The 27,512-nt window shown below is 52.5% G+C and overlaps 1 protein-coding gene across 2 annotated transcripts; it reads right to left on the reverse strand.

The window, feature by feature from the left end:
- Positions 1 to 1,495: 1,495 nt before the first annotated feature.
- On the reverse strand, positions 1,496 to 27,117 carry syt11a (synaptotagmin XIa). 2 transcript variants are annotated; one of them, XM_059978695.1, is made up of 4 exons: positions 26,946 to 27,117; positions 14,675 to 15,480; positions 7,201 to 7,321; positions 1,496 to 2,230 (listed from the first exon to the last, which is right to left on the reverse strand). In XM_059978695.1, the coding sequence occupies exons 1-4, from the start codon at positions 26,977 to 26,979 to the stop codon at positions 1,920 to 1,922; spliced, it is 1,272 nt and encodes a 423-aa protein (XP_059834678.1). In that variant the 5' UTR covers positions 26,980 to 27,117; the 3' UTR covers positions 1,496 to 1,919. The 2 variants fall into 2 exon arrangements, with proteins under 2 accessions (XP_059834678.1, XP_059834677.1); XM_059978694.1 differs by having other exon boundaries at positions 7,198 to 7,321.
- Positions 27,118 to 27,512: the final 395 nt, after the last annotated feature.

The raw sequence follows: 27,512 nt of genomic DNA on the forward strand, positions 1-27,512 counted from the left end.
TCCCCTGTTGTCCCCACAGAGTGCAACCGATTTAGATGCTGGAGGCTGGCCCGTCCACTCGGTACCTCACAACATGGCCGTCAGGTTCGGTAATCCAAACTACAAGGCCATTAGGTACAGAGCGAACCAGGCCATTCGGCCCATCAACTCTGCTGCACCATTCAATTGTGTTTGATTTTATTTTTCTCCACCCCATTCTCCCCGTAAACCTTAACCCCCTCACCCATTGAGAACCTATCGACCTCTGCCTTAAATACACTCAGTGACTCGTCCTCCGCAGGCCTCAGTGGCAATGAGTCCCACAGAGTCCCACCACCCTCCGGCTAAAGAAACTCCTCCTCGTTTCTGTTTAAAGGGACATCCCTCTACTCTGAGGATCTGAGACTCTCCACATCCACTCTTTCCAGGCCTTTCAGTGTCCAGTAGGTTTCAAAGAGATCTCCTACACCCCTTGTCCTTCTGAACTCCACTAACCCTGAGACCCTGGGGTGGGGAAGGAGCTGGATGTGGGGTCAGCGCATCTTTCCGTGAGTAACAGGCACAAAACTGTTCACAGCATCAACCTGATTGGGAAATATTTGGAGTACAGATCTCAACATGTCCCCCGCCACCACCCCCCACTGTCGTTACACCCCACCCTACTGTTCTCATCCGTGTCACTGCCCAGCTCCCCCCATAAATCCACATGGAGTCTGCACACTCCCACCGCCACCCCAGGTGCTCCAGTTCCCTCTCCCACACCCTTCTGAGGTGCAGGGTCAGTGGGTTACCTGGCAACCAGCTGAGGAGGAGAACCAGGGGGCGGAGGGGAGCCCGGAGTGGCGGTTGGCACACGAGAGAGAAGGTCGCAGGACAGAAAGAGAGGTGTGACCGGGATCACTCCGAGACAGGCTAGGATCGATGGGCCGAGTGGCCTATGAACTTCACCACCTCCTTCAGTGGACTCTCCCTCACCCTGTGGCCTCTCGACCACCCCAGAGAGGAGGCTGGACAGCCAGAGTCGGTGGTAGGTGAGGGTGGGAGACGTGGCTGACACAACAAGGAACGGGGTGGCTAACCCCGCACCCCCCTCCTAAATCCCCGCCCCACCATCCCCTTTGTATCAGGATCACAGTTCCCAATATATTTAATGACTCTGCCCCCACAGCTCCCAGATTCCCAAAGATCCTCAACTCTCCCAGAGAGGAAGAAAAATTTCTCTGCCTAACACAGGCAGCTGAGATTATTTCCTCCAGTTCTGGATACCCCCCAGATTCTCTCAGAACCTGCTGCATTTCAGCGATGTCACCCACATCCATCTTGCTCAACTTCCCCTCCCTCACCCTCCTTCCTCGAATTAAAAGACCGGATCGGCCCACCTCCAGCTCTCTGATCTGTGGGTCAGGTGCAAAGCGGCTCCCCCACCCCACCCCCCAACCTCTCGCGGCCCTCCCTCTGGCGGAGTCTAGCCGAGAATCCCCCGGCGACCCCTCCCACCCAGATTCCCGGCCGCCCAACCCGTCAGGGGATGCCGCGCGCCTACGCTCGAGGTGGGTTTCACCTCAAGGTGGTGGAGGGGGGGGGTCTCTCGCCTCTGACCTGCTCCCTCACCGAGAACACGCAGAAGTAACAGGTCAACGGACAAAGGTCAAGGTTGGGCAACGTCAAAGTGCGTTAAGTATTTGCAAATAAGGTACAGGCTTCAGTTAGACATGCAGGTAACGTGGGTGGTTTGCGGAATACATAAGACTCACGGGTTTTTGAACTCGACAGCGTGAGTGGGTCACACTGCAGCAAACAAGAATATTTTTTTGTCACAGTTTTTCTTTGACGCAGTTATCTTCTATCACTAGATCCGAGTTCCTGTATATGGTTCAAGTTCCCAGGCACCCTCCTTTCTCCCCACTCTCTCTCTCTCTCTCCCCTCCCGTTCCCTGGGTCTAATACTCAATCAGGGGATGCCACTTTGCGAGCTGTCTTCGAGGGGTCTCGCAGATCTCCCGCCAGTGATCGAGGCCGTTGGGGCTGGGGCTGTTGGCGCCCAGCACCGCGCACCCTACCACCTCGTTCTTGGTCGTCCGGTCGAAGTCGATGACCAGGAACTCCACGCTGACGTCCCGCAGGCTGTCGGCCCCCACGTCGAAGACAAAGGACTCGTTGAAGACTGGGTTGAGTGTACACTTCTTGACGTGCGTCTTCTTCTTGGCCACCCGTCTCTGTCCGTAGTAGACATTGACTTTGACGTAGGGGTCTGTGGGGGGAGAGAGGGAGAGAGGACAGACGTTGTGCAGACTATATATCTCTGGATGCACCCCGGCCTGCTCCGGCGTGTGATGGCTGGAAACTACAGAGACACAGCTCAGCACCTCACAGGAACCAGCCTCCCCTCTCTGGAATCTTCTCTCTGCCTCATTAAAACTGCCAACATGATCACAGACCCCACCCACCCCAGAAAATCTCTCCTCTCCACTCCCTTTGGCAGAAGATACAAAAACCTGAAAGCATGTCCCACCAGGCTCAAATGCTGCACCCATCCACCACTAGAAAACTATTGACCTGGTACGCCAGGATGGACCCTCGGCCTCCCAATCTACCTCGGCACGGCCCTGCGTCTTATTGTCTGCCTGCACTGAACCTTTTCTGTAAGACATAGGCTATTCAGCCCATCGAGTCTGCTCTGCTGTACCATCACAGCTGATTTATCATCCCTCTCAACACCATTCTCCCCGTAACCCTGACTAATCGATAACCTATTAACCTCTGCTTTAAATATACTCAATAACTTGGTCTCCACAGTTGTCTGTGGCAATGAATGTCACAGATTCAGCACCCTCTGTTAAAGAAATTTCACCTCATCTCTCTTCTAAAGGAGCATCCCTCTATTCTGTCTGTGCCTAGACTCTCCCACTATAGAAACTTCCTCTCCACGTTCACTCTATCCAGGTCTTTCAATATTCAGTACTTTTCAATGAGATCCCCCCCTCTTCTTTATTCTGATATTGCTTTTCCCTTGTGTAACTGGTGAACTTATGGTTTGGAAATTACCTATATTCATGGCATGCAAAACAACGCTTTCCACTGTTCATCGATATGTGTGGCTATATAAACCCAGTTACCAAAGCAACTGAGCTACTGGTCCAGACACTGAAAACGTGTCCTTCTGATTCCCCCTTCTGCAGCCCCTCACCCACCTCCCCATCACCTCACACCCCACTCACCCACCTCCCCCCTCACCCAATCTCACCTCACACCCCACTCACCCAACTCCCCACTCACCTATCACCTCCCAGCTCCTCACTTTACCCCCCCACTCACCCAATCTCACCCTCACCTCACACCCCACTCACCCACCTCCCCCCTCACCCAATCTCACCTCACACCCCACTCACCCAACTCCCCACTCACCTATCACCTCCCAGCTCCTCACTTTACCCCCCCACTCACCCAATCTCACCCTCACCTCACACCCCACTCACCCACCTCCCCCCTCACCCAATCTCACCTATCACCTCCCCCCTCACCCAATCTCACCTCACACCCCACTCACCCACCTCCCCCTCACCCAATCTCACCTATCACCTCCCCCCTCACCCAATCTCACCTCACACCCCACTCACCCAACTCCCCACTCACCTATCACCTCCCAGCTCCTCACTTTACCCCCCCACTCACCCACCTCCCCATCACCTCACACCCCACTCACCCACCTCCCCCCTCACCCAATCTCACCTCACACCCCACTCACCCAACTCCCCACTCACCTATCACCTCCCAGCTCCTCACTTTACTCACCCACCTCACCCTCACCTGATCTCACCTATCACCTCCCCCCTCACCCAATCTCACCTCTCACCTTTCCCTCACCTCACACCCAATCTCACCTCACACCCCACTCACCCACCTCCCCCCTCACCCAATCTCACCTATCACCTCCCCCCTCACCCAATCTCACCTATCACCTCCCCCCTCACCCAATCTCACCTATCACCTCCCCCCTCACCCAATCTCACCTCACACCCCACTCACCCACCTCCCCCCTCACCCAATCTCACCTCACACCCCACTCACCCAACTCCCCACTCACCTATCACCTCCCAGCTCCTCACTTTACCCCCCCACTCACCCACCTCCCCATCACCTCACACCCCACTCACCCACCTCCCCCTCACCCGATCTCACCTATCACCTCCCCCTCACCCAATCTCACCTCACACCCCACTCACCCAACTCCCCCCTCACCCAATCTCACCTATCACCTCCCCCTCACCCAATCTCACCTCACACCCCACTCACCCACCTCCCCCTCACCCAATCTCACCTCACACCCCACTCACCCACCTCCCCCTCACCTATCACCTCCCAGCTCCTCACTTTACCCCCCCACTCACCCACCTCTCTCTCACCTCACACCCCACTCACCCACCTCCCCCTCACCCAATCTCACCTCACACCCCACTCACCCACCTCCCCCTCACCTATCACCTCCCAGCTCCTCACTTTACCCCCCCACTCACCCACCTCTCTCTCACCTCACACCCCACTCACCCACCTCCCCCTCACCCAATCTCACCTCACACCCCACTCACCCAACTCCCCACTCACCTATCACCTCCCAGCTCCTCACTTTACCCCCCCCACTCACGCACCTCCCCCTCACCTCACACCCCACTCATCCACCTCCCCACTCACCTATCACCTCCCAGCTCATTTTACCCCCCCCACTCACGCACCTCCCCCTCACCTCACACCCCACTCACCCAACTCCCCACTCACCTATCACCTCCCAGCTCATTTTACCCCCCCCACTCACGCACCTCCCCCTCACCTCACACCCCACTCATCCACCTCCCCCTCACCCGATCTCACCTCACACCCCACTCACCCACCTCCCCCTCACCTGATCTCACCTATCACCTTTTGAGGGGAATAACCAGACAATGTTTCAGGCTGTCCACCCTTTCCTATTGTCTCTTCCTTCCTCTCCATAGAGGCTGCCCGACCTGCTGAGCTCTTCCAGCATTTTGTGAGTATTCTGGATTTCCAGCATCTGCAGAATCTCGTGTTTACAATATAATCCCACTATGACAACATTTTCTTGGTTGGGCAGAAGGTTAAGAACACGTACCACCAGGGTCGAGGGCAGCTGTGAGTATGAGCGAAGACCCCACCCACCCGGGACATTCTCTCTTCTCCCCCCCCCCATCGGACAGAAGATACAAAAGCCTGAAAGTGCCTACCACCAGGCTCAAGGACCGCTCTATCCCACTGTTATCAGACTGTCGAATGGGCCTCTCACTCTGAAGATGAATCCCTAACCTCTCTATCTACTTCATCGTGGCTCCTGCACTTGGTCCGTCTGTGTTGTAACACTCTACTCTGTATTCTGGCAGTGCTTTCCGCTTTGTACTGCGTCCATGCAACGATGTGTTTGGATGAGGGTCTTGACCAGAACATCAACTGGTTATTCCCTTCCGAGGCGCTGCCTGACCTGCTGCCTTCCTCCAGCATTTCCTGTGTGTTTTTGCTCAAGATTTCCCGCATTTGCAGGACCTCTTGAGTCATGGAAATGTTGTCAGTGACCCTGCGTTCCAGCTACTCACCACCCTCCGGGTGGAGAAGGTCGCCATCAGGTTCCCTCCAAGTCTCTTCCCCCTTCCCCTTTTGGTAACCGCACTGTTACTGTCACACGTACTGAGATACAGTGAAGAGCTTTTGTCTGCAGGCCATCCACAGAAAAAACAGCGGCATAGTGCCACAGAGGAAGTGCAGTGCAGGTGGACGAATAAAATGGAAGGGCTGCAACGAGGTCCACTGGGAGGGCAAGAGTTCATCCACGTACACACTTAATACACGCATGCACACGCACACGCACACACACACACGCATGCACACACACACGCACTCACGCACGCACACACACACGCACACTCCCACACACACACACGCACACACTTACTCACACACACACTCTCACACACACACATGCACACTCACGCATGCACACACACACGCACACTCACGCATGCACACACACACGCACACACTCCCACACACACACACTCACACACACACACTCTCTCACACACACACACTCTCTCTCACTCACACACACTCACACACACACACTCTCTCTCACTCACACACACACTCACACACACTCTCACTCACACACTCTCTCTCACTCACACACACTCACACGCACACACACTCTCTCACACACACACACACTCACACTCACACACTCTCTCTCACACACACACACACACACACTCACACACACACACTCTCTCTCACTCACACACTCTCTCTCACTCTCACACTCTCACTCACACACACTCACACGCACACACACTCTCACACTCACACACTCTCACACACACACACACACTCACACACACACACTCTCTCTCACTCACACACTCTCTCACACACACACACACACACACACACTCTCACACTCTCTCACTCACACACTCTCACTCACACACACACAATATGCTGGAGGAACTCAGCAGGTCGGGCAGATGGGACGCAAACAGTCGGCGTTTGTGGCCGAGTCCCTTCGTCAGATCTTTGCCCCTCTGTCGATGTTCTCTAACTTGTTGAGTTCCTTTGGCACTTTGTGAGCATTGCTCAAGATCTCCAGTGACTGCAGAACCCCTTGTGTCAGAGCTTTAGTTTAATTCAACGTGGTGGGCAGTGAGGGGCCCGACAATACACTGTTCTGTGAAAGGAGCGAAGGAGGGTGAGAGCTGGCTAGATGGACGAGTGCAAGGTGATAGAGTGGACAGCCAGAAACAAAAATGGACATCATTTTAAGATGGCTGGTAGGAAGTATAAGTGGGGGGAGGGAATGTCAGAGGTAGGTTTTTGTTTTATAAAGAGAGTGGTGGGTGTGTAGAATGCCCTGCCAGGGGTGGTGGGAGAGGCAGATATGTCAGGGACATTTAAGAGACTCTTTGATAGGCCCATGAGTGAAATAAAAATGGAGGGCTGTGTGGAAGGGGAGGGTTAGATGGATCTTGGAGTAGGTTAAAGGGTCAGCACAACATTGTGGGCCAAAGGGCCTGCAGCATTCTATGTTTAACCTCAGCTCCTGAATCTGAGGTTTAGTTTAATTCATTATCGGGTTGAGCACGGACATCGGAGGCCTGCTGTTGTCCTGTTCTACCAAAGGACAGAAGAGCTTCAAGGGGGAGGCTTGGAATAAATAACTACTACCTGAGAGGCCGCTGATGTCCATCTTGGGCAGGTGTCTGGCCTTTAGCACCACCACGCTCAGCCTGTGTGTGACGGGCTGGTAACAGAGCGACACCAGGAGCTCCCCTCTGCTGACGCACTTCTAAAAAGAGAAGATAAACAGGCGGTCAGGTGGGGAGGGGCACGCTGGAGTCCGGACAGTCTGGCTCTTGGAACATCCACCCGACCCGGACGCGTCACATCACCCCTTTGCTGCTACCCCTCCTGCGGCAACACCGTCCAACTGGCGGCCGGCGCACCCCAAAACCTGCCGAGGAACTCAGTGGGTAAATGTCCGTGGGGGGGGGGGGGAACTAGTCAACGTTTCAGTTTGGGACCCCGCGTCTGGGCAGGGGGAGTTGAGACTCAGGGGTCCCGAGGAGACTGGTGGACAATGGATAGCGTAAGGGGTGGGGAGATCAGTTGGGTCAGGTGAATGAGACACATGGGTGGGGGAAGAGACAGACACACACTGGGAAGGAAGGCCTCACCCGAGAGCAGATGGAGATACCGGGGGGTAGGACTCAGCAGCCACAGGGGTCAGGGTTTATACCAATCAGCAGATAGTTTCTCACCCGAGACAGATACATGGGGGGTGGTGGTGTGGGGAAGAGAGAGCAGGGAGAAGATGCAAGGTGGACCCCCCAGTATTTGGCTGCCACACGTTGACCAGCTCCTCTCCGGACTGAGAAACATTTATAGATGCATGGTGGGGGCACCACGGCCTGGTATGGAAACAGCGACCAGGACCCAAACACAGCCCAGTCCAGCACAGGAAAAGCACGACCCCAACGTACACAGACAGGAGGATTACCTCGTCCAGCACACACAGAAATGCTGCAGGGACTCAGCAGCCCAGAGCGTCTGTTAAGTGGAAGAAACAGTCAACGTTTCCGACTGAGATCCGACATCAGGACTGGATAGGAAGGGTGGGGGTGGGGGTGGGATGGGGGTAAAAGCTAGAATAAGGGAGGAGGACAAGCTGGCGGGTGACATGACCTCTTCCTTTCCAGTCCTGATGAAGGGTCTCGGCCCAAACATTCCCTGCTTATTGCTCTCCATAGCTGCTGCCAGACCTGCTGAGTTCCTCCAGCATTTTGTGTGTGTTGCTGACTCTAACTGTACCTAAATTCATCATTTCTGTCCAAGAACCTTCCTGCTGTCATTTTATTCTCCTGCATACCTGACCTGAGCTGTTCCAGCACCGTGTCTGTGTGTGTGTGTCTGTATGTGTCTGTGTGCCTGTCTGTGTGTGTGTGTGTGTGTGTGTGTGTGTCTGTCTGTCCCTGTGTCTGTCTGTGTCTGTGTCTCTGTGTCTGTGTGTGTCTGTCTCTGTGTGTGTGTGCCTGTCTGTATGTGTCTGTGTGTGTGTCTGTGTGTGTGTGTGTGAGTGTGTGTGTGTGCCTGTCTGTGTCTCTGTGTGTCTGTCTGTCTGTGTGTGTGTGTGTGTGCGCGTGCCTGTCTGTGTGTCTGTCCCTGTGTCTGTATCTCTGTGTCTGTGTGTGTGTCTGTGTCTGTGTGTGTCTGTCTGTCTGTGTGTGTGTGTGTGTGTCTGTGTGTGTGTGCCTGTCTGTGTGTCTGTGTCTGTCTGTGTGTGCCTGTGTGTGTGTGTGTGTGCCTGTCTGTGTGTGTGTGTGTGTGCCTGTCTGTGTCTGTGTGTGTCTGTGTGTGTGTGTGCCTGTCTGTGTCTGTGTGTGTCTGTCTGTGTGTGTGTCTGTGTGTGTGTGTGCGTGCCTGTCTGTGTGTCTGTCCCTGTGTCTGTGTGTGTCTGTATCTCTGTGTGTGTGTGTGTGTGTGTCTGTGTCTGTCTGTGTGTGTGTCTGTGTGTGTGTGTCTGTGTCTGTGTGTGTCTGTGTGTGTGTGTGTGTGTGTGTGTCTGTGTGTGTGTGTGTGTCTGTGTGTGTGTGCCTGTCTGTGTGTCTGTGTGTGTCTGTCTGTGTGTGTCTGTATGTGTGTGTGTGTGTGTGTGTGCCTGTCTGTGTGTCTGTGTGTGTGTGTGTGCCTGTCTGTGTGTCAGTGTATGTGTGTGTGTCTGTGTGTGTCTGTGTGTGTGTGTGTGTGTGTGTGTCTGTGTCTGTGTGTTGCTGTGGATTTCCAGCATCTGCAGAATTTCTTGCTTTTAGAATGATCTATTCCACCATTAATTTCAAGATATTTCTCGGAGAAAATCAATCCTCAATCCAGCGACAACAAAACGGGTGGTAAGAACACATAGCAGATGAATTCATCTGCCAGCAGAGGACAGAAATTCTAGAATTCAGAAATTCTAGAATTCACAAATTCTGACCCCGGGAGTGTGTGATGGGACAGTGTGGAGGGAGCTTCACTCTGTATCTGACCCCGGGAGTGTGTGATGGGACAGTGTAGAGGGAGTTTCACTCTGTGTCTGACCCCGGGAGTGTGTGATGGGACGGTGTGGATGGAGTTTCACTCTGTGTCTGACCCCGGGAGTGTGTGATGGGACGGTGTAGAGGGAGTTTCACTCTGTGTCTGACCCCGGGAGTGTGTGATGGGACGGTGTAGAGGGAGTTTCACTCTCCGTCTGACCCCGGGAGTGTGTGATGGAACGGTGTGGAGGGAGTTTCACTCTGTGTCTGACCCCAGGAGTGTGTGATGGGACGGTGTGGAGAGAGTTTCACTCTGTGTCTGACCCTGGGAGTGTGTGATGGGACAGTGCAGGGGGAGTTTCACTCTGTGTCTGACCCCGGGAGTGTGTGATGGGACGGTGTAGAGGGAGTTTGACTCTGTGTCTGACCCCAGGAGTGTGTGATGGGATGGTGTGGAGGGAGTTGCACTCTGTGTCTGACCCCGGGAGTGTGTGATGGGACGGTGTGGAGGGAGTTTCACTCTGTGTCTGACCCCGGGAGTGTGTGATGGGACGGTGTAGAGGGAGTTTCACTCTGTGTCTGACCCTGGGAGTGTGTGATGGGACGGTGTGGAGGGAGGTTCACTCTGTGTCTGACCCTGGGAATGTGTGATGGGACAGTGCAGGGGGAGTTTCACTCTGTGTCTGACCCCAGGAGTGTGTGATGGGACGGTGTGGAGAGAGTTTCACTCTGTGTCTGACCCTGGGAGTGTGTGATGGGACAGTGCAGGGGGAGTTTCACTCTGTGTCTGACCCCGGGAGTGTGTGATGGGACGGTGTAGAGGGAGTTTGACTCTGTGTCTGACCCCGGGAGTGTGTGATGGGACGGTGTGGAGGGAGTTTCACTCTGTGTCTGACCCCGGGAGTGTGTGATGGGACGGTGTAGAGGGAGTTTCACTCTGTGTCTGACCCTGGGAGTGTGTGATGGGACGGTGTGGAGGGAGGTTCACTCTGTGTCTGACCCTGGGAATGTGTGATGGGACAGTGCAGGGGGAGTTTCACTCTGTGTCTGACCCCGGGAGTGTGTGATGGGACGGTGTGGAGGGAGTTTCACTCTGTGTCTGACCCCAGGAGTGTGTGATGGGACGGTGTGGAGAGAGTTTCACTCTGTGTCTGACCCTGGGAGTGTGTGATGGGACAGTGCAGAGGGAGTTTCACTCTGTGTCTGACCCTGGGAGTGTGTGATGGGACGGTGTGGATGGAGTTTCACTCTGTGTCTGATCCCGTGAGTGTGTGATGGAACAGTGTGGAGGGAGCTTCACTCTGTATCTGACCCCGGGAGTGTGTGATGGGACAGTGTAGAGGGAGTTTCACTCTGTGTCTGACCCCGGGAGTGTGTGATGGGATGGTGTGGAGGGAGTTGCACTCTGTGTCTGACCCCGGGAGTGTGTGATGGGACGGTGTGGAGGGAGTTTCACTCTGTGTCTGACCCCGGGAGTGTGTGATGGGACGGTGTAGAGGGAGTTTCACTCTGTGTCTGACCCTGGGAGTGTGTGATGGGACGGTGTGGAGGGAGGTTCACTCTGTGTCTGACCCCGGGAGTGTGTGATGGGACAGTGCAGAGGGAGCTTCACTCTGTGTCTGACCCCGGGAGTGTGTGATGGGATGGTGTGGAGGGAGTTGCACTCTGTGTCTGACCCCGGGAGTGTGTGATGGGACGGTGTAGAGGGAGTTTCACTCTGTGTCTGACCCTGGGAGTGTGTGATGGGACGGTGTGGAGGGAGGTTCACTCTGTGTCTGACCCCGGGAGTGTGTGATGGGACAGTGCAGAGGGAGCTTCACTCTGTGTCTGACCCCGGGAGTGTGTGATGGGATGGTGTGGAGGGAGTTTCACTCTGTGTCTGACCCCAGGAGTGTGTGATGGGACAGTGCAGAGGGAGCTTCACTCTGTGTCTGACCCCGGGAGTGTGTGATGGGATGGTGTGGAGGGAGTTTCACTCTGTGTCTGACCCCAGGAGTGTGTGATTGGACAGTGCAGAGGGAGTTTCACTCTGTGTCTGACCCCAGGAGTGTGTGATGGAACGGTGTAGAGGGAGTTTCACTCTGTCTCTGACCCCGGGAGTGTGTGATGGGACGGTGTGGAGGGAGTTTCACTGTGTCTGACCCCGTGAGTGTGTGATGGGACGGTGTGGAGGGAGTTTCACTGTGTCTGACCCCGTGAATGTGTGATGGGATGGTGTAGAGGGAGTTTCACTCTGTGTCTGACCCCGGGAGTGTGTGATGGGACGGTGTAGAGGGAGTTTCACTCTGTGTCTGACCCTGGGAGTGTGTGATGGGACAGTGTAGAGGCAGTTTCACTCTGTGTCTGACCCCGGGAGTGTGTGATGGGACGGTGTAGGGGGAGTTTCAGTCTGTGCCATCTTCCTGCTCCATGACCCTCCACACTCACCCCCCATCCATGTACTTATTCAAACTTCTCTTCAATGTGACAATTGAACCAGCATCCGCCCATTCTGCTGGCAGCTTGTTCCACACTCGCTTCTCCCTTGAAGTGAAGAAGCCTCCCCTCAGATTCACCTTTCACTCTAAGCCTATGTCCTCCAGTTCTGGTCTCACGCAACCTGAGGGGAAAAATTCTTCCATTTACCCGATCGATACCCCTGTAATATCTCTCCTCATTCTCCTTTCGTCCAGGGAATAAAGTCCGAACCTATTTCCTTTTAACTCAGGTCCTCAAGTCCCAGCAACATCCTTGTAAACTTTCTCTCCACTCTTTCAATCTTATTTACGTCTTTCCTATAGGTTCAAAGTAAATGAATGAACAAAGTATGTATATATGTCACCAAATACAACTCTGAGAAGAGGTAGGTGACTACAACTGCACATAATACTCCAAACTACACCTCATCAACATCCTGTGCAACTTCAGTGTAATATCTGAACTCCTATACTGATTTGTAAAGGCCAGTTTCCAAAAACTCTCTTTATGACCTTGTTGCCAGGTACAATTCCTAATGTACCTGCCTCAACTACTTTCTCTGGAATCTCGTTCATGGTCATTCATATACAGAGCACCCTCTGGGTGAAAATTGACCCTCAGGTTGTGATTGAACATTTCCCCTCTCACTTTAAAGTTAATTTGCCCATTCACCAGGGCACTATGGCCTTTCTTTTCTGCACCAGCGCATTGGATTCCCACCGCTGTCTGTAAGGGGTTCGTACGTTCTCCCGTGACCATGTGGGATTCCTCTGGGTTTTCTGTCTCCCACATTCCCAAAAGGTTCGAAGGTTCAGTTTGACAAGGTTTGCGTGTACAATACAACTCTGATATCCGTCTTCTCCAGATAGCCAAGAAATTCAGGAAAAACTACTGAAAGAAAAGACATCAACACCCCCCCCCGCACGAAAGTAAAAAATAAACAAAACTCGCAAACCCTAACCCCCCCCACTCCTCCCTTGCACAAAAAAAACTAACAGAAAACGGCTGACAGTACCTTAAAAACCCCAAACCCCTCCCCTGTAAAAATGAACAGCAGCAACATCAAACCCCAAACCCCTCCCACACACAAAAACCAACAGGTGTTTGGGTTGAAGTTGGGAAATGTGGGCATGTTTTATCGGCATCAGAAGTGTGGTAACAGTTGAGCGCTGCTCCAGCACAACGTATTTCACTGTGCATTTTAAACACGAGGGAAAGTTCTTGTCCCGAAACATTCTCCTCCATCGATGCTGCCTGGCTTGGTGTTTGTTTCAATGTTTTGATGTACAAGTCACAAATGAATTGAACCTTAATCTAAAACAGAAACACAAAGGATTCTGCAAATTCTGGATATCCAAGACAAAATGCTGGAGGAACTCTGCAGGTCAGGTAGCATCTGTGGAGGGGAATAAACAGTCGACATTTCTATACAAGATCCTTCATCAGGATGGTCACAGAAGCAAGCTGATCCCCTTCATGCTGAGTTCTTCCAGCACTCTGCATGTGTTAATCTAATCTGTGGCCCTGCCAACATTATGCATTTGTCCTCGATGCAAATAATGCATTTTACTGTTGAGTATGTTTTGATCTTTCTGTGTACGTATGACAGATAGAGCTAATCTCTTCTAAAATGGAGTTCAATCCGGACAAGTGTGAGGTGATGCATTTTGGAAGGACAAACCAGAAGACTGAGTACAGGATTAATGGTCGGTTACTTAAGAATGTGGATGAACAAAGGGACCTTGGGGTTCAAATCCATACATCCCTCAAGGTCGCTGCGCAGGTTGATAGGGTTGTTAAGAAGGCCTATGGGATGCTAGGTTTCATTAACAGGGGGATTGAGTTCAAGAGTAGAGAGATCATGTTGCAACTCTACAAATCTCTGGTGAGACCACACTTAGAGTATTGTGTTCAATTCTGGTCAGCTCATTATAGGAAGGATGTGGAAGCTATGGAGAGGGTGCAGAGGAGATTTACCAGGATGTTGCCTGGTTTGGAGAACAAGTCATATGAAGCAAGGTTAGCAGAGCTGGGACTTTTCTCTTTGGAGTGTAGAAGAATGAGAGGGGACTTGATAGAGGTCTCCAAGATTATGAGAGGCATAGCTAGGGTGGACAGTCAGTACCTGTTTCCCGGGGCACCAATAGCAAACACCAGAGGGCATATGTACAAAATTAAGGGAGGGAAGTTTAGGGGAGACATCAGGGGTAAGTTTTTTACACAGAGGGTTGTGAGTGCCTGGAATGACTTGCCAGGGATGGTGGTGGGGGCTAAAACATAGGGGTATTTAAGAAGCTCTTGGACAGGCACATGGATGAAAGAAAAATGGAGGGTTGTGGGGTAGTACTTTTTTTAAGGATTAGATGGGCTGGCACAACATGGAGGGCTGAAGGGCCTGTACTGTGCTGTAGTATTCTATGGTTCTAAAATCTCACTATTTTACGCACCTCCATAAGGCCATCCCTCAATCTACACTGTGCTGGAAGAAATTCCCAAACTGCTCAACCTCTCTCCAAACCCAGTCCCTCAAGGATTCTGAAAACTGGACAGGGTTTTACACAGCCTCATCCCTTTAAACTGGTGGAAATCTTCTCCGAGCTCTTCCCAGCGTCAAGGGCTTCCCTGTCAGCAGGGGCCCGAGCATAATACTCCACATGCGATATCAGCCTCACCTGTATGCATCGGGGTAAGATCTCCCGTGTCAGCTGCACCCTCCCGCTGCCGGGGTCGATCCCGGCCAGTGGCACCGTCACCTCTCCGATCACGTCGTCCCGCGAGAACCGGTCAAAGCTGAGGACCAGGAAGTGGAGGAGCAGTTCTTGAAGCTGGCTGTAAGGGATCCCGTAGAAAGTGAAGGTCTCGTCGAACACTGGGTCCAGGGTCTTCCTCATTACCCGCGTCTTGACGCGGTGCTTCTTCTCGGGCAGTATGGTCATCTTGATGTAGGGGTCAGAGGTCAGTGTGGTCTCGTCCATCACCGGCAGGCCGTGGGCCCCCTGGATCATCACCACCAGGGCCTTCTTCGGGAAGTTGTAGTCCACAGTGATGCTCAGGTTGCCCAGGCTGACCTCTGTCTCCGGCGAGGTGGGCGAGGGTGCCTTGCTGTCCAAGGAGCTGGTGCTGTCCTTGGGGGAGGCTTCGTCATCTGGGATCTCCTGGTAACCTGACGTCAAAGGCAGCCCCTCGACGAAGGGGGCAGAGCACTGGCCGGACTCTGGGTGGAAGCAGTCGCCCCCCGCCTCTCGCTCCCCTCCTCCGGCACCGTCCTTCTCCCGCCGCGGGCGTCCCAGCTTCTTGCGGCCGCTCAGTGTCTCTGGGTAGATGCTGATGCCCTTCAGCATGTGGACGAACTTGTAGGGGGGGTTCTTGGTGTTGCCGGCCAGGCGCCTCTGGCAGCAGGTCCATACGAAGACGGTCAGCGAGACCGACACCACCAGTACTGTGGCCCCGATAAACCCGGCCACGATGGGTGAGACATCTGAAACAGAGAGGGCAGAGCCAGGTCAAGGTCAAGGCAAAGCAGTGGAAGCTGCTCGGTCACCATTTCATTAGGTACACCGTACACCTCGTTAATGCAAACATCTAATCTGCATTGAAGCACGCAGATGTGGTCAAGAGGCTCAGTTGTTCAGAGCAAACCAAAATGGGGAAGAAATGTGATCTAAGTGACTTTGACCATGGAATGATTGTTGGTGCCAGGTGGGGTGGCTTGAGTATCTCAGAAAATGCTGATCTGGGGTTTTCACACACAGCAGCCTCTAGCTTACAGAGAACGGTGCAGGAAACAGAAATATCTGGTGACTGGTGTTTTGTTCTGTGGATGAAAACTCCTCACTAACGAGAGCAATCAGAGGAGGATGGCCAGACTGGTTCAAGCTGACAGGAAGGCGACAGTAACTCAAATAACCGCGCATTACAACAGGGGTGTGCGGAAGAGCATCTCAACATGTTGAACTGTGAAATGGCTGGGCTGCAGCAGCAGAAGAAATGAGCGTACACTGATGTTGGTAAGGCATTCGGTCAGCTTCCCCACAGTCGGCTCTTTGAGAAAGTCGGGAGGCATGGAAACCTGGCTGTGTGGATTCGGAAGGCAGAGGGTATTTGTGGCAGCTGACGCATTGGTCAGACCGTAATTGGAGTATTCTGAGTAGTTTTGGGCCCCTTGCTGGTATTGGTGATGGCCCAGAGGAGGTTCGTGAGAATATTCCCAGCAATGAAAGGGTTAACATCTGACGAGTGTTTAGTGGCTCTGAGGTCTCAGTTTAGGAGAATGGGGGGAGATCTCAGGGAAACCTTACGAATTTTGAAGATCTAATAGTGGGGGGAGTGTGGGATCAGAGGGCACAGAATAGATGGCTGTCCATTTAGAACAGAGAGGAGGTGGAATTTCTTCAGCCAGAGCGTGACGACTCTGTGGAATTCACTGGCATGATCGCCTGTGAAGGGCAGGTCACTGGGTATATTTAAAGCGCAGGTTGACAGGTTCTTGATTAGTTTGGATGTCAAAGGTTATGGAGAGAGGTAGGGAAATGGTGTTGATAGGGATCATAAATCAGCTGTGATGGAATGGTGGATCAGACTCGATGGGCTGAATGGCCTAATTTTGCTCCTGTATTTTATAAATGGAGCATATTCTACCTAGAGGTCAGTAACTAATAGTGTTCTACAGGATACCATTCAGGGGCCCTTGATCGTTGTGACTGTTATAAATGACTTGGATGAGGAAGTGGAAGGTGGGTTATTGAGTTTGCAGGTGATGCAGAGGTTGGTGGAGTTGTGGATAGTGTGGAAGGTGGTTGTAGTTTGCAACAGGACATTGACAGGATGCAGAGCTGGGCTGAGAAGTGGCAGATGGAGTTCAACCTGGAAAAATGTGAAGTGATTCCTTTTGGAAGGTTGAATTTAAAGGCAGAGTGCAGGGTTAATGGCAGGATTCTTAGCAATGTGGAGGGACAGAGAGATCTTGGGCTCCATGTCCATAGATTCCTCAAAACTGCTGTGTGGGTTGACAGGGCGGTTAAGGAGGTGTATGGTGTGTCGGCCTTCGTTAGTCAGGGGATCGAGTTCGACAGCCGTAAGGTCACACTTGGGGTATTGTGTTCAGTTCTGGCATCTCATTATAGGTGCAGAGGAGATTTACCAGAATACTGCCTGGCCCAGAGGGCACGCTTTGTGGTGAGAGGCTGTGTGAGCTCGAGCTTTTCTTCCTGGAGTGAAGGAGGATGGGAAGTGTACAAGATGGTAAGAGGCAGAGATAGAGTGGACAGCCAGAGACTTTTTCCCAGGGCTGAAATGGCATAATTTTAAAATGGTCGGAGGAAAGAATGGGGGGGGGGTGATGTCAGAGGTACAGTGGACGTAAGATTGGTGGGTGTGTGGAACATGCTGTCTTGGATGACTTAGAGGCAGATACATTAGAGACATTTCAGAAATAGATTGGTCTTAAAGGTTGTCGTGTGATGTACAGTACTGTTGTTCGTTCACTGTCACACGCACAGGTACATGTACTCAAAGGAGATGGCAGAACAAGCTCCTGAGATTGAGAGGCATGGAAAAAGAAGACACTTGGTATAAGAACAACTTCTTCCCTGTCATCAGATTTCTGAGCCCATGAACACTACCTCACCAGTCCTCTTTTGCGTTATTTATTCATTTTTTAGCTTATTGTAACTGCTCCGGCAGATCAACAAGGTTGGGTAGTGGCTAGCACAACAGCTTACAGTTCCAGTGACCCGGGTTCAATCCTTGTTGCTTGTAAGACGCTTGTATGTTCTCCCCGTCACAGTGTGGGTTTCCTGCCATATTCCAAAGACCTGGGGCTTAGTAGGTTAATCGGTCATTGTAAAGGGTTAAATGAAGGAGAGTTGCATTGAGTTGTAGCTCAAGAAATACATAGAAATAAAAAATTCACTTGGTACGTCAGCAATAATAAACCTGATCTCAAACACTTGGAAATCTGCAGATGCTGGAAATCCAAGGCCAAACACACACACAAACTGCTGGAGGAACTCAGCAGGTCAGGCAACATCTATGGGAATTAAATCTGATCTGATTCTTTTCCCCCCAGCATTGAAATGCCTGACATTGCATTCGAGTTGGATTACACTTAAGTTCAAAGGAGATGAGTAGTGGACGTGTTTTTTCCCCTGCACAGAGTCTGGTGTATGTCTGGAATGGGCTGCCGGAAGTGGTGTTTAAGAAGCTCTATTGGAATTGGATTACTATTAACTTCATGAGTCCTGATGAAGGGTCTCAGACTGAAATCTTGGCTCTTTATTCGTCTCCGTAGATGCTGCCTGGCTTGCTGAGTTCCTCCAGCATTTTGTGTGTGTTGCTTTGGATTTCCAGAATCTGTGGAATCTCCTGTGTCTATGATCTGGCGAGTAGCGAGGTTTTGTCCATTGTTAGGAGTTTAAATGCCATTGCAGGTGTGCAGTCGATAGTCATTCACCCACAGTACTTTCTCACAAATTCAGCATGTCCCCTTTGACCAATGCCAATTTTTACCGACACGCCATAAAAAAACGTCGTCTCCTGATGACAATGGCAGAGAGGTGTGGGCACAGCGCAGCACGTCACTAAAACCTCCCTCCCCTCCATGGGCTCTGTCTACCCTTCCCACTGCCTCGGTAAAGCCCCCACCCACCCCGAACGATCCCTCTTCTTCCCCCACCCATCAGATACAAAAGCCTGAAAGCACGCCCCACCAGCTCAAGGACAGCGCCCACCCCTCCATTATCAGACTCTCCTATGTTCGGATGGTCAACTGACATCACAATCTACCTCATTACGATCTGAAGACGGTATTTCTTACCTGCGTTTTCTGTGGAGCTGTTACACTTTATTCTGTTCTAGCTCAGTGCACTGTGTAATGATTTGATCAGTGTGAACATTATGCAAGACGAGCTTTGCGCTGGATCTTGGTGCGTGTGACAATAACAACACAGAGGGAGCCAGTCCGTCGCTCGCTGAGAGTGGCGGGAGGTGGCTGACAGCCTCGATCGAGGTCAGCGGAAGGGCGGCTTGGCTCCGGTCAGCTTGAGCAACCGTTGGGAGTCTGCCGAACACCAGCCCTAAGCCAGGCGTCTGTCACTGTCATTTCAGGACAGTCTGTTCTGTTCACAGGTCTCCCACAGTGACAGACTGTTCTCTCCGAAACATGTCCACATGTGGCTCCTGGTATCCCTGAGACTGAATGACACAAATTAAAGCTTCCTTCAGACTGTCCCATCACACACTCCATCCACACTGTCCCATCACACACTCCCGGGGTCAGACACAGAGTGAAACTCCCTCCACACTGTCCCATCACACACTCCATCCACACTGTCCCATCACACACTCCCGGGGTCAGACACAGAGTGAAACTCCCTCCACACTGTCCCATCACACACTCCATCCACACTGTCCCATCACACACTCCCGGGGTCAGACACAGAGTGAAACTCCCTCCACACCGTCCCATCACACACTCCCGGGGTCACACACAGAGTGAAACTCCCTTCACACTGTCCCATCACACACTCCCGGGGTCACACACAGAGTGAAACTCCCTCCACACTGTCCCATCACACACTCCTGGGGTCAGACACAGAGTGAAACTCCCTCCACACTGTCCCATCACCCACTCCCGGGGTCACACACAGAGTGAAACTCCCTCCACACCGTCCCATCACACACTCCATCCACACTGTCCCATCACACACTCCCGGGGTCAGACACAGAGTGAAACTCCCTCTACACTGTCCCATCACACACTCCCGGGGTCAGACACAGAGTGAAACTCCCTCTACACCATCCCATCACACACTCCCGGGGTCACACACAGAGTGAAACTCCCTCCACACTGTCCCATCACACACTCCCGGGGTCAGACACAGAGTGAAGCTCCCTCCACACTGTCCCATCACACACTCCTGGGGTCAGACACAGAGTGAAACTCCCTCTACACTGTCCCATCACACACTCCCGGGGTCAGACACAGAGTGAAACTCCCTCTACACCGTCCCATCACACACTCCCGGGGTCAGACACAGAGTGAAACTCCCTCCACACCGTCCCATCACACACTCCCGGGGTCAGACACAGAGTGAAGCTCCCTCCACACCGTCCCATCACACACTCCCGGGGTCAGACACAGAGTGAAACTCCCTCCACACTGTCCCATCACACACACCTGGGGTCAGACACAGAGTGAAACTCCCTCCACACCGTCCCATCACACTCTCCCGGGGTCAGACACAGAGTGAAACTCCCTCCACACCGTCCCATCACACCCTCCCAGGGTCAGACACAGAGTGAAACTCCCTCCACACCATCACACACTCCCAGGGTCAGACACAGAGTGAAACTCCCTCCACACTGTCCCATCACACACTCCCGGGGTCAGACACAGAGTGAAACTCCCTCCACACTGTCCCATCACACACTCCCGGGGTCAGACACAGAGTGAAACTCCCTCCACACTGTCCCATCACACACTCCCGGAGTCAGACACAGAGTGAAGCTCCCTCCACACCATCCCATCACACACTCCCGGGGTCAGACACAGAGTGAAGCTCCCTCCACACCATCCCATCACACACTCCCGGGGTCAGACACAGAGTGAAACTCCCTCTACACTGTCCCATCACACACTCCCGGGGTCAGACACAGAGTGAAGCTCCCTCCACACCGTCCCATCACACACTCCCGGGGTGAGACAGAATAAGGCTACCTCTACTGTAAGGAAAGAGGTACAGGAGCCTCAAGACACCCAACAATGCAGAAGCAGCTTCTTCCCCTCTGCCGTATGATTTGTGAATGGACATTGAACCCATGAACACCACCTTGTTATTCCTTCCACTTTGCCCTGTCTATTTTGGGAGGTGTGACAGAGATTTATAAAATTATGAGAGGCATAGAAATGGTAGACAGAATAATTCAAACACCAGAAAACCTGCTTTTAAGGATGGGGGGGTGGGGTTTAAAGTATTTTTTTGTACAGAGACAATAGTAGGTTCACAGTTTGGTTGTTGGGGTAGTAATGGAAGTGGGCAGGTTTAAGTGGCACAAGAACGTGAAGAGAATGGAGAGAGATGGATAATAGACAGGAGAAGGTATAAGTTGGCTTTGAGATACATGCAGAGCTGGGCTAAGAGGTGGCAGATAGTGTTTAATCCAAAACCAGAGTGAAGTGATTGACTTTGGGAGGCTGAACTTGAATGCAGAGTGCAGGGTTCAAGGCAGGATTCTTAGCGGTGTGGAGGGTCTCGGGCTCCATGTCCATGTATCCCTCAGAGTTGCCACAGAATTTGATAGGATTGTTAAGGAGGCCCATGATCTGTTGTCTTTCATTTGTCAGGGGATCGAGTTCAAGAGCTGCGGGGTAATGTTGCAGCTCTATAAAACTCTGCTTAGAATACATTTGGATATTGTGTTTCATTCTGGTCGCCTCACTATAGGAAAGATGTGCAAGCTTTAGTGGGCGGTGGGGGGTGGTTGCAGAGGTGATTTACCAGGATACTTCCTGCAGTAGACAGCATGTCTTATGAGGCTAGGCTGAGCGAGCTTGGGTCTTGCTGGAGGGAAGGAGGATGAGAGATGACTTCGTAGAGGTATACAGGGTGATAGGAAGCAAAGGTCAAGTGGACAGCAGCAGTTCTCCACCCCACCAGAGTGGCAATGGCTAATACAACTTTAAGGTACTGGAGGAGAGTATAGGGGGATGCCTGAAGTGGGATTTTTACTCAGAAAGTGGTTAAATCAAAGGTGATTTTCAGAGAGTGGCCGAATCAAAGGTGGTGATGAAATAGGAGGGAGGTTGGCTGAGTGGTGCCTCTTACTGAACGTCAGCAAGACCAAGGACTGATTATTGACTTCAAGAGGAGGAAACCAGAGGTCCATCTGATGTCCTTGTCAGGAGATCAGAGGTGGAGAGGGTCAACAACTCGTTGTTATTATTTCAGAGGACCACATTAATCACGAAGAAAGCACAGCACCTCTGCTCCCTGAGAAGTTTGTGAAGATTTGACAAAACTTTGGCAAACTTTTATAGACGTGTGTTGCGTAGTATATTGACTGGCTGCATCACAGGCTGGTATGGAAACACCAATGTCCTTGAATGAAAAGTCTTATAAAAAATAGTGGATACGGGTGAATCCCTCCCCACCATTGAGCACAGTTACATGAGCACTGTCGCAGGAAAGCAGCATCCATCATCAGGGACCCCCACCACCCAGACCATGCTCTCCTCTCACTGCTACCATTAGGAAGAAGGTACAGGAGCCTCAGGACTCACCCCACCAAGTTTAGGATGGGTTATTACCCCTCAACCATCAGGCTCTTAAACCAGAGGGAATAACTGCACTCAACGTCACTCGCCCCATTATTGAACTGTTCCCACAATCTATGGCCCCACCTTCAAGGAGTCTTCATCTCGTGTTCTTGATATTTATTTAGTATTTATTATTTCCTTTTCTTCCCTCTTTTTGTTGTCTTTTGCCTATCGGTTGTCCACCCAGCTGGTGTGGTCATTCATTGATTCTGTTACGGTTACTGGACTTATTGAGTATGCCGGCAAGAAAATGAACCTCAGGGTTGTATATGGTGACGTATACGTACTTTGAGCTTTTGAACTTTGGTGGGTGCGTTGAAGGCACTGCCGGGGTGGTGGTGGTAGACACAAATACATTAAAGGCACTTAGGAGACTCTTACATAGACATCTGGATGAAATTAAAATGGAGAGTTATGGGGGAGCAGCTTGAAGGGATAGCACAACACCATGGGCTGAAGGGCCTGTACTGTTCTACTGCCGCAAAGCAACAAATTTCACGTTATCAAATAAATCTGACTCTAGCACGGGAACAGGCCCTTCAGCCCATCTAAACCATGTTGAATTGCCTAGTCCCATCAACCTGCACCTGCACCACAGCCCTCCATAACTCTCCCATACATATACCTACCCAAATTTCTCGTAAATGCTGAGATCAAACCTTGATCCACCACTTGTACTGGCGGCTTGTTCCACCCTCTCACCACCCTCTGAGTGAAGGAGTTTCCCCTCGTGTTCCCCTCAAGCATCTTTTAGCCTTAACCCATGACCTCTATTTGCAGTCACACCCACCCTCAGTGGAAAAAGCCCACTTGCATTTAGCCTCTCTGTACTGAAATAAAGGAGGCTGCAGAGGGATGTGGATGGGCAGGATGGTGAGGAGGGGTGGGGGAAGTGAATCTGGCAGAAAAAGGAAGCATATTGTCTGAAGGATGGGAAATTGTTGGACAGAGGGACATACATGGTTCTGGGAGAGCTGGTACTAGGCTAGAGTACACTGATTCAGTATGCTAACAACGTAGTATTGTTTATTGTGAAGGGAGCTGAATGCACAAAGAGTAGGGAGGTGACAGTTTTGCTATTCAGGGCACGGTTACTACAACACCAGCTGTAAGATCCCCTGCACTGTCTGTAAGGAGTTTGTGTGTTCACCCCGTGACCTCCTGGTGCTCTGGTTTCCCCCCACATCCCAAAGACTTGCAGGTTGGTGAAAGGTGGACATGCTGTGTTGGCGCTGGAAGCATGGCAGTGCCAGGCATGGACCCACGAAGCCTCTCCCCTCTCTCTCTCTTCCTTACATCTCTCCCCCCTCCTCCAATCTCTCTCCCCTCCCCTCTCCCTCTCCCCTTCCCACTCCTCCCCAATCTCTCTCTCCCCCTTCAATCTCTCTCCTCCTCCCACTCCTCCCCAATCTCTCTCCCCTTCCTCCCCTCTCTCCCTCCCCTCTCTCCTTCAATCTCTCTCCCTCCCCCTCTCCCCTCCAATCTCTCTCCCTCCCCTCTCCAATCTCTCTCTCCCCTCCACTTCCCACTCCTCCCCAATCTCTCTCTCCCCCTCCAATCTCTCCCCCCTTCCTCTCCTCTCCAATCTCTCTCTTCCCCTCTCCCCTCCAATCTCTCCCCCTTCCTCCCCTCTCCCCTTCAATCCCCTCTCCCCTCCAATCTCTCCCCCTTTCTCCCCTCTCCCCTCCTCCCCTCTCCAATCTCTCCCCCCTCCCCCAATCTCTCTTTCCCCCTCCAATCTCTCCCCCCCTTCCTCCCCTCTCCCCTTCAATCTCTCTCTCTTCCCCTCTCCCCTCCAATCTCTCTCCCTTCCCCTCTCCCCTCCAATCTCTCTCCCTTCCCCTCTCCCCTCCAATGTCTCTCCCTCCCCCTCTCCTCTCCAATCTCTCTCCCTCCCCTCTCCAATCTCTCTCCCCTTCCCACTCCCTTCTCCTTCTCCCCTTTCCACTCCTCCCCAATCTCTCTCCCCCTCAAACTCTCTCCCCTCCCCTCTCCCCCTCCTCCACTCTCTCCCCTTCAATCTCTTTCTCACCCCTCCCTCCCCCCTTCAATCTCTCTCTCTTCCCTCTCTCTCTCCTCACCTCTCCCTCTCCCCTCACCCCTCCCTCCCCCTCTCCCCTCCCCCTCTCTCCCCTCCACCCCTCCCTCCCCTCTCCCCTCCCCCTCTCTCCCCTCACCCCTCCCTCCCCCTCCCCCCTCCCCCTCCCCCCTCTCTCCCTCCCCCCGTTGAGTTTCACAGGACACGGGGCCTCACTGGAGAGTGCAGAAGAGATTTCTGAGGATGTTGCCACCTTGACGTGTTCCTTCCCTCTCTCTGGGTCAGGCACCCGCAGTGAGGGGCGGGCCAGGGCTTTTCGCTCTTTGGAGCGAAGGAGGATGAGAGTGACGAGATGCACATCCTGAGATTTCTCCCCAGGGCGGAAGTGGTTAGGATGAAGAGGCATAACTTTCAGGTGTTTGAACCAGCAAACGGGCATAGGAGGTGGGGGAATGTCTGGGGTACTGTTTTTCACACAGAGTGGTGGGTGCGTGGTAGAGACAGATACATCCGGTATGTTTAAGAGACTCTTAGATAAATGGGGGGGGGGTGTTGAGTTACAGCAGGTTCAAAGGTCAGCAGGACTACAGGGCCTGCGCGGCGTCAGGGCAGAAGAGAGGCTGGAGATCCTCTGGTGGGTTCCTCACCAGGCTGAAGTCACTCTCCACCGGCCTGTACTCAACCTGCAGGTTATCTTTTCACCACCCTCCGGTACCGGAGTGAGATGGAATTCCACAGATTGTATGAAACTCAGACCAACATGGATAACCCCCCCCCCCCCCACCCCATCGTCCGTTGTAAGTCAGAATTTCAACTAGTCAGTTTTCAGAACACAGCACCGGAATCTGGCCTGAAATTCTGACCCTCTTGGTCGCCACCTCCGCCCGGTTTCAGGAGTGGAAAGGGAGGGGCAAGATGCCAGAATGAGAAGGTGGGGAGGGGAGGTGACAGGGCAAGCCAGGTGGGTGGGGTGGGGGGGGGAAATGCAGTGAGAAACTGGGAGGTAAAGGGCTGGAGAAGAGGGCATCTGACAGGACAGGAAGTGGGCCATGGGAGAAAGGGAAGGAGAAGAAGCTCCAGTGGGAGGTTATAGGCCGGTGAAGAGAAGAGGTTAATGGGTGGGATGAGGGGTGCCAGAGTGGGGAATTGAAGAAGAGGGAAGGGGAGGGAAAATTTTCTTGCTGGGCTTGTAACCTTGGAGACTGAGAAAACATTAAGGAATATTGACAGGGGTGCAGAGGCCGGAGGGGGTTACAGAGTCGGGAAGGGGCATAGGGGAGGGAAAGGGTTAAAGAAACTGGGACCAGAGGCTGGAGGGAATCACGGAGATGGGCGGGGTGTAGGGCCAGTGGGCGTTACAGAGATAGGGGCAAGAGGGAGTCAGAGAGATGGAGAGGTGTTCACAGAGACAGGCAGGGGTGTAGGAGCCAGAGGGGGATTACAGAGGAAAGGATACAAGGGCAGGAAATGGGCGGGGTGAAGGGGGAATCATAGAGACAGGGATGGGAGACAGAGACAGCGAAGAGAGTCAGGGATGGAGGGGGGGGGAAATCACAGAGACCAGGGAGGGCTATAGAAATCTCCCCCCCACCCCCAGCACCACACCAGAGGGTCGGCCTAGATTTCATCTCTAGAACCCAGCCTCCGATGTGGTCCCTGAATTCACAACGGCCTGACTCTGAGCAGACGACCACGCACTGAGCTGGCGATAGCTGGCAGGGGATGCGGAGAGAGGAGGGCCGGGCACGGGCCTTACACCGGGTACACCGGCCTTACAGACAATTACTTATGTGGAGAATTCTCCGGTACAGCCCAACACAAATTATCTAACTGGCAAGTGCACTCGTTAAATCTCCCCCCCCCCCCAAAAAAAAGGATCTGAAGATAACTTTATTTTAAAAAACTCGATTTCAATTTACTCTCTCTTAACTCGGGGACTGGGCTGCGTCTGCGTTCTGTTTTCAGGGTTCTCTCTGTACAGCAACTTTTGTTTTAGACAGGCCTGACTTTAGAATTATCATTGCAGGATGATTAAAATGAGGATTAAAATGCACGCTGGAGTTTGCAAGAGAGTCTTCTACTTTAATTATACACTTAGTGTGTGTGTGTGCGGGTATCGGGGGGTGAAGCCTTAGTTGGGTTTGCTAACAATAGCAGCAGCAACACTCACTACCTTGAAATAGACATCACGTCATTCTCATAGGCCAGCAACGCAAATACAGGCAAGACAAGGCCACTTGGAGATTGCAAAAAAAAAATCATTGCACAGGAATATGGGAATATTTTTCCACCCAAGTATGATGCATCCAACATATTAAGTGCCACACATTTAGATCAGCGACAGCTGACCCCAGCCTGCATTAATCCCCCCCCCCACTGTATTTGCATTTCGAATAATGTTGCGAAATATTGAATTTAATTTTACTAGGTCAAACCTTGCAGAACTCGAACGCAGTTTTTTATAAGGTGGGTCCTTCCCCCGACCCCACCTCCCTGCCCCAACTGCCTGGTAATTACAACAACATTGCATCATTGCGATTAACGTTGAAATATCTTGCATACGGCTGATTTTATTGAATGCAACACTTACCAAAGGAGGGTCTGATATTGGTGATTTCAGCCATTTGCCTGGTGTTGGTATTTTCCCTCTTGTTTCTCAAGCCTCGCGGTGTTTTTCCATGTAGCAGCCGATGAAGTTCGGTCGGTAACGGGGTGAGGAACGGCGCTCCGCTACACGCTGCAATCCGCTGTCTCTGGCGCTCCGCTACACGCTGCCACTATCAGCACCGCAGCCGCGGCGAGCTCCGGCGGAAACAGCCGAGCGCCACTTCGGCAATCTCCGGCCCGAGCGAAGGCGTGGGCAGGGTCCGCCCCGCTCACGGAAACAGCCGAGCAGGCGTTCGGCTGCCTCCGGTCCGAGCCCCCGACTCGCCACCACCCTGTCGGGTGCCACCCGGCTCACGGAAAAAGCCGAATGCTCCATCCGCCCCAGGCAAGCGTGGCGGAGGACCGGTCCCGACTGGCGGAAACAGCCGAGTGACCCGGAGAGAACTACCCGGCTCACGGAAATACCCGAGTTCACTTCGGGGATTTAAAGGGGCAAATATAGTTGAAAAAAATAAGGGTATAAAATATTGCCTAGCTCTAAAACAGAGAA

The sequence above is a fragment of the Hypanus sabinus genome, chromosome 9, assembly GCF_030144855.1.
Source record: "Hypanus sabinus isolate sHypSab1 chromosome 9, sHypSab1.hap1, whole genome shotgun sequence".
Classification (NCBI taxonomy): Eukaryota; Metazoa; Chordata; class Chondrichthyes; order Myliobatiformes; family Dasyatidae; genus Hypanus; species Hypanus sabinus.